Source organism: Mus pahari, chromosome 23 (genome assembly GCF_900095145.1).
Source record: "Mus pahari chromosome 23, PAHARI_EIJ_v1.1, whole genome shotgun sequence".
Taxonomy (NCBI): domain Eukaryota; kingdom Metazoa; phylum Chordata; class Mammalia; order Rodentia; family Muridae; genus Mus; species Mus pahari.
In genome coordinates this window covers 34,276,122-34,283,685 of record NC_034612.1, presented here as the reverse complement: position 1 = coordinate 34,283,685, position 7,564 = coordinate 34,276,122, and the positions used below count along the sequence as shown (strand labels likewise).

General features: G+C 52.2%; 1 protein-coding gene across 2 annotated transcripts in view; it reads left to right on the top strand.

Annotated features, from left to right (window-relative positions):
• Positions 1–445: 445 nt before the first annotated feature.
• Tecpr1 (tectonin beta-propeller repeat containing 1) overlaps positions 446–7,564 on the top strand; it is a 28,731-nt gene continuing 21,612 nt past the window's right edge. Inside the window, exons 1-5 of one of the 2 annotated variants that reach the window (XM_021222540.2) lie at positions 446–538; positions 5,319–5,553; positions 6,473–6,655; positions 6,787–6,909; positions 7,399–7,524. In XM_021222540.2, coding sequence (XP_021078199.1) covers positions 5,329–5,553; positions 6,473–6,655; positions 6,787–6,909; positions 7,399–7,524 — 657 coding nt within the window. In that variant the 5' untranslated portion in view covers positions 446–538; positions 5,319–5,328. The remainder of the gene's footprint in view (positions 539–5,318; positions 5,554–6,472; positions 6,656–6,786; positions 6,910–7,398; positions 7,525–7,564) is intronic. The other variant, XM_029533555.1, reaches the window with a different exon arrangement.

The following is a 7,564-nucleotide window of genomic DNA, read 5'->3' as shown; positions in this document are numbered from 1 at the left end:
AAACAAGAAATAAAGAATTAGAAATGACGACTGTCCTGTCTTATGAAGGCTGGAAAACAGACTCCTGCCAACTCCTGAAAAAAAAAAAAATCTGACTCCACTTCGGGAGCGGTGCAGGCCGGTGTAGACGCGAAGTGCTTCAGGCAAGAAGGAGGGACGTGCCGGAGAATGTTGGAGCGCAGGAAGCGGGCGTGTGAGGACGCGCTCGACCTGGGACCCGCGGAGTCCTGAGAGAGGGGACGTGGCAACCCGCGCCTTCCCTCCTCGCTCGCAGAGCGCCGCTGGCTTGCGGGACCCGGCGCGACCGCGAGAGTGCGCACGCGCGCCACCCGGAGCCGGGGAGATTGCGGCTGACCGCAGTAGCTAATCGTGAGCTTCCAGGCAGTTGCGTCACTCCGAGTCTGGCCAATCAGCGCTGAGTTGAATATTGCTTCCGGCCCGCCCTCTAGCCTGAGGCCCGGGGAGGGCCGGACTGTAGCCAAAACCGAGGAGTTCAGAAGCCTCCGCTGGGAACCCGCCCCACCGGGCGTGGGCCCAGGTAAGTGCGGCGCGTTGTCCCCGTAACATCGGTGACCGGCCGTGGGGACTCCGATCGATGATATTTGGGTGGCACAGAGGAGAGGTGCTCCCAGTTTCCCGATCCCTCTCCTCCATTGGCTGCGTTAACTGGGACGGATCGAGGGAGGGAGAGGGACTGTACCTGTGTTCTCTGCTGCACAGCTACAGGGCACCACCCCTACCCCTGCCTTGGAACCCCCTAAATGTCTGCTCGTGGACCCGCTTCATAGCATGACCCCCACTGCAGCCTTAGGACTGCAGAGATTTGAAGAAGCCGATCGCTGAGCCTGCATGATTTAGAGAAATGGAGCGTCCGGGAGCCTTTCTGTAGCCTTTCTTCTCCCTTGCCGTTGGGAGCAAATCTGCTTGCTTTAGGATTAGTGTAGGCAGATGGTCACAGTCCTACAGCTCCGATATATGCTCCTGGTGGCAGTGCAGGGGACCCACCTGTCGCCCAAGTGCAGGAACTGGGATCAAAGCCAGGTCGCTTCCTGACGGCTGGGCTGGGCCAGGCCGACTCTATTTACTCTCCAGGAAGGTCCCCCACTCCCATATGAGCTCTGATATTTCCTGTCTTCTCTTTTAACCCTAATATCGCCTTGGAGTGGTCCGTGCGCTTGGCAGCCAGAAAACAACTTTAATAGCCAGTGCACATCAGACAGGAGTGAGGGTGTAATAGAAAAACAAGAAGCCTTGCAGCCTGAAGACAGATTCCAGAGAAGTAAATGTTTTGTGGCTTCTGTGTGCTGTGTTGTGGCCTTAAGAGCATCTACTGCCCACTACTTGCTCTGGTTTTTGTTTTTGATTTCTTTGTATGTGCAGATGCACAAGTAGCTGTGGAAGTCAAGAGGTCAACCTGCACCATCTACCTTGCTTTTTTAAAGATGGGATTTCTCACTACCCTGGGGCTCACTGATTAGGGTAGGCTAACCAACCAGGGAACTCCAGGGATCCATCCACTTCCTCAGCTCTAGGGATATAAGCAAGTGCCATTGTGACTCACTTAAAAATATTTTTTTTACGTTTAGTGTGTGTGTTTTGCATGTGTGTGCACACACACGCATGCGTGCATGGCTCACATGTGGCGATCAGAAGACAGCTTGCTGGAACGTGTGCTCTCCTTCCATCAGGTGGATCCCAGGGATCGAACTTAGGTTGATCAGCAACATAGCCACTATCTTCACCTGATCAGCCGTGAGCTGACCATGCCCCCAGCACAAACATACACACCTTTTGTTTTTTTTTTTTAAAAAAAACGTAGGTTAAACAGGAGTCCTCCTCTTTACAACATAAGCACATTACCAACCGAGCCATCTTCCCATACCTCTTTCTGGGTCTTTCTGGTTTTGTTTTGAGACAAGGGCTGACCGCGTAGGCCAGTCTGGCGTGGACTCGGAGCAACCCTGTTTTGACCTTACAGGTGCTGAGATCACAGGCACGTGCCTCTACATCAGGCTATTTTTTGGTCTCTGAAAGGATCTGTGAATAAACTGACCCAGAACGGCAGGTGGCTTTTTGTGGTGGTGAAGTCTTTTTAACCCAAGGACGGAAGGACCACGGTACATTTGTTTTTAGAGGTTCCTGGTAAAGCAGAGGTTGCTGCTATGGGAGATGTTCCCTCTCTCTCTTCGCTTCTTCGAAACAAAGATCTCTCAGATTCCCCGAATCACAAGGTCCATACACCCACTTTTCATGAGTCCTGTGACCCAGTGGCCCAAGTCAGGTTGCTTAGTGATCTCACAGGAAGTGGTGTGTGACATCCTGTGGAGGCAAAAAGGAGCTGTGGTTAAATGCCAAGATGTTTACCCTGGGTGGCCTTTGGGTCACGTGTGCTTGGTGCCTGAGCCCCCCCCTGGAAGTGAGTTTATTATAAACACAGCCCCCAGGCCACCCTTTCTCTCCAGCATTCCTTCCACTAACTGCCCAGAAGGCTTAATTATGTCTGAAAAGAAAATTACTGCTTAGTCATTTATTGGGAGGAGAGTGTCTCAAATCCATCTTTACCTCTTGAGCTCAACCTTCAGGCATAGCTTGACTTAATTGATTGTTTTTACCTTGAACTGTGACTTGGCTTTGGAGGAAACGTTACGACGGAATCTTACTACGTAGCCTCCACTGGCCTTCAATCCCTCCTCCTATTTTTGCCCCATTCGTGCTGGAACTACAGGCGCGTGATGAATGAAAATAAGAAATAGAAGGAAAAAAAAATATGGCCTGCCATAGGTATGGTGGAGGTTTATTAAGGATATGTGAGAGAACATAGCCAGAGACATCTGGGAGACTCCAGAGTGGACAAGACCCTGAGCCATGAGGGGAAAGGAGAGAGGAGATGGGGGAACTGGGTTTAGCAGCCAGGAGGGCCTGAAGGTACAAAGAGGGTGGGTGGACAAGCAAAATGGTTGGGCTATATAGGAAAGTTTAGGGTAGAGGGTGGGATATGCCAGCCAGGACAGTCCGGTAATATGGAGGGACTGAGGCATGCTGGGAGAACCTGGCAGCCAGTGTTGCTTTGATACCTTAAATAGACACCTCTGCCATTTGTCTCAGGCTTAAAGCCTAATGTTTGTTTGTTTGTTTCAAGACAGGGGGTTTCTTTGTGTAGCCCTGGCTGTCCTGGAACTCATTCAGTAGACCAGACTGGCCTGGAACTCAGAAATCCGCCTGCCTTCTGCCTCCCAAATGCTGGGATTAAAAGACACACCCCACCACCCAGCTTATTTTCTTGTTTAAAAATTACTTTTTAAATGTATTTATAGAGCTGGGCAGTGGTGGCGCACGCCTTTAATCCCAGCACTTGGGAGGCAGAGGCAGGTGGATTTCTGAGTTCGAGGCCAGCCTGGTCTACAGAGTGAGTTCCAGGACAGCCAGAGCTACACAGAGAAACCCTGTCTCGAAAAAAACAAAACAAAAACAAAAAGATGTATTTATAGTTTGTGTTTGTTTGTGTGTGCACGTACTAGTAGTCAAAGGACAACTTTGTGGAGTTAGTTCTCCGCTTCTACTATATGTGATTTTTGAAGGTTGAACTCAAGTCGCCCTCCTTGTGTGGCAAATGGCTCTTACCTACTAAGCTTCGTTCCCCACCTCTGGCTTGAGTTTTCTCCTCCAGAGATAGGAGCCTGGTGAGATAGCAAACAACCTGCAAATCAACCAGGGAGGCTGATGCAGAAAGACTGGGTCCAGGCCAGCCTGGACTCCATAGCGAGACCTTGACCCAAACATATAGATAGATACTGAGATGAGGAATTAAAGGTCATGTCCACAGGGATTAGGTGACATCAGGGGCAGTCCCAGAGACCATGCTGGATACTGGACAGTGTTTAGTAAGTTCTGGGTCTGGGTTGCCTCACTCAGCTCTTAGGAAGCAGGTCACTGTTCCTTCCCGATTGGCACGTTACTCTACACAATCAAGGCAGAGAGGATGGCTACCTTTGGCGAGGTTAGAAGCACCTCCTGGAAGCTCATCGCTCAGAAGGTGGGGTTAGGAGTTCAAGGTCATCCTTTGCTACACAGTGATTCTGAGGCCACCTTGAGCTACGTGGGACCCCGTCTCAGAATAAGACAAAAACAAACCAATGAAGAAAAGACGTAATGGAGCCAGACCCCACAGCACCAGCTCTAATACTTTGAGTACTAACACTCCTAGTTACTGTGAGAGGAGTAGAGGGGCCTCTAGGCCTGGCCCAGAGGGAGCAAGTGCCACTGGGCCCCAACTGAGGCCTCTAGACAGATACTTTTCAGATGATCCCAGAAAACTAGAATCTTGATTCCTACTCTCCTCCCCCAAATGTATGTGTCTGTGAGAAAGAGAAAGAGAAAGAGAAAGAGAAAGAGAAAGAGAAAGAGTTGAAGAAGTCATTGGATCTGAGGGAACACCCAACTCACCCAACCCCCCACTAAAATCACACCACCCTGGTGGCCAGTCTTCCTCCTGGAGTCTGTCTCTACTGCAGGTCATCGATGTTTCCAGACACTTGGCCTTGCCTGCCCCTGGCTTCCTCTGCAGCCTGAGCTCTCCTTTGTTTCTGTTGGACTCCCCGGGTTCCGGGAATCAGCTGGTTCTGCCTGAGGCAGATGGTCCTATTTTCAGCTCTGTTCCATCTCCAGTCCTCCTCACACTGCCAGTGCCTTCTGGAGCGCCCCCGTGCCTACGGCAGACGGCAAGAGGAGAGCTCCCTGGCACAGCCTCGGGGTCCCTAAAGAATCTCACCTATTTTCCCAGAAGCTCCAGTTCTCAGGCTAGACTCTAGACAGGTTTTCTTGTAGCCTAGGTGGGCCTTCAACACTACCCCCTGAGTGCTGACATTTCAGGCGTGAGCCACCATACCTAGTCTGCAGGATGCTGGGGATCGAACCCAGCACTCTTGCACGCTAGGCAGCGCCACATAAACTCAAGTGTGGTAGCGCACATCTGTAACCCCCCCCACCCCCCGTCCCTGCTCTTGGGAAGTGAGGGCGGGAGGATCGGAAGTCAAGATTACCCTAGTTGCATAGAAAATCTGAGACCAGCCTGGGGTACATGAGACCTTGTCTCGAATTAAAACAAAGCATCCCTGTGATGGGAGTGAAGAAGAGGCAAAAAAAAGAAGCTTACACTGGGAGACACACATTGCTTCTGGTTGCTATGGCGACCACTTGCTCAGGACCTCATTTTGTTCTGTGGTATGTGGAGATACGGTCCCCACACAGGGTTCTCACGATGTCCCTGGTCCAGAGGCCATGACGTTGATACTGTCGCTTATCCCTTGTCTTTGCCACAGCACTGTGGCCATGCCCACCTCCGTGCTGTGGGCCGTGGACCTCTTTGGGAGAGTGTATACCCTGTCCACGGCTGGTCAGTACTGGGAGCTCTGCAGGGATGTCCAGTTGGAGTTCAAGCGGGTCAGTGCGGCCACCCAGTGCTGCTGGGGCATCGCTGGTGACAACCAGGTCTACTTGTACGTGTGCTCCAGTGACGTACCCATCCGCCACCGAGAGGAGGCCTATGAGAATCAGGTAGTGCTGTGCATGTGTGTGTGTGTACTTGTGTGTAATTGCTGAGGTGGTCAGCAGTATTAATTATAGTGAGCTGAGGGGTGAATTTGGGTGCTGGTCTCCCCTATGTCCCATAATCCACTTCATCAGTTAAGATCTAAGTTGCCCTGGAAGTGGTAGCACACTCTTGCAGTCCCTCTGTGGCAAGACATGCTCCCTACTTATAATCCCAGCACAGGGGAAGACAGAGGCCAGAGAATCACAAGTTCAAGGTCATCCACAGGGTAGGTTCAAGGCTAGCCTGAGCTATATTAACACCCTATCTTTAAAAAAAATTCTAGCTGGGCAATGGTGGCGCACACCTTTGATCCCAGCACTTGGGAGACAGAGGCAGGAGGATTTCAGGCCAGTCTGGTCTACAGAGTGAGTTCCAGGACAGCCAGGGCTACACAGAGAAACCCTGTCTCAAAAAAAACAAAAATAAATAAATAAATAAAAATAAAAAATCGATAAGTTTTTGGGCCTGGGGTATGGCTCAGTGGTAGAGTACCAGCCTGGCATGCATGAAGCTCTGGGTTCAAACTTCAACACTGAAATAAATAAATAAATCCAAGTTTTACAGTATCCAGGGTCTTTGCAGCTGGAGTCTTGGTTGTCTCTTGGACCTGGAAAGCTATCCAGGTGCACATGAGGGCTGGCTTTTGTGGCTATCCTGTGTCCTCTAAGCTCCGGGGTGGTGGTGGGTGGGTGGTCCACCCTGGGGCCTTGTGGCTTTTCCTGGAGACTATCATCCTAGGCCCTGCATCCCACATCGGCCTCTCCTTGTCTGTCATCCGGGAGATGAGCTCATGGAACGCGGAGGCCTGGTGAGGTTTTGTCCTCCTGGGTCTGCTCCCATCTGGCTCACTCCTAACGCCATCTCTGTGTCCCCTGGCCTCAGCGTTGGAACCCCATGGGAGGCTTCTGTGAGAAGCTCCTGCCAAGTGACCGCTGGCCGTGGAGTGACGTGAGTGGGCTCCAGCATCGGCCGCTGGATGGGGTAGCACTGCCCTCGCCACACTGGGAATGGGAGTCAGACTGGTACGTGGATGAGAATTTTGGAGGGGAGCCCACCGAGAAAGGGGTAGGTGAATTCAGTACCCTCCATGGCTGCCTGTCGGGCTCAGCTTGTCGCTCCGTTCTCCACCTTCCCAGCTCTTCAGAGTCTGCCTCCTTTCCACCAAGACAAGTGATGCCCCCACCTTGGTATTTCAGGGGTGGACATACGCTATGGACTTCCCTGCCACCTACACTAGAGACAAGAAATGGAATTCATGCGTACGAAGGCGGAAGTGGATCCGGTATAGGCGATACAAATCCCGGGACTCCTGGGCCAAGGTTTTTGTGCCTAAATATGGCGGGGGTGGGGGGTGGGGCAGGGTGCGGGGCAGGGGTCCTTGATAGGAGGCCCACAAGGATAGGTATTCTTATCGGCCAGGGCCAAAGGGTACACCATACCCACCCTGGGACCTGGCCTTTGACTTGTTTGCTGTCACAGGGCCTTGTAACCAGCCCCACAAGTCCCCTCATTTGGGAGAGGGCCACATAGGGACCAAAGTAGCACAGAACTTGTCCTTAGGCTTCCCCTCCTCTTCTTAGTATTGTCCCCATGATCCTACTCAAGAGCAGTGGCTCAGGCCAGGGTCTGATGAAGGGGACAGAACAGAGATACACAGGCCTGCAGTCTGTGGCTGCCTTCATGAAGTCAGGCAGCGTGGGCCTTGCTGAGGGTGGAAGGACTGGAGGAAAAGCAGGCAGGGGAGGGAGAGTGACCCAGTACGGGCCACCAGGCAGTGACAGCCATTGCTCGTCACCCCTTTGTTTCAGATCCCCTCAAAGGATGACCCCAAGGACCTCCCTGACCCCTTCAATGACCTGTCTGTGGGAGGGTGGGAGATCACAGAGGAACCAGTGGGTCGCCTGTCAGTGTGGGCTGTATCCCTGCAGGGAAAGGTAAGTCTATACCACTGCCTCTGCCTCTGCCGCCGCCGCC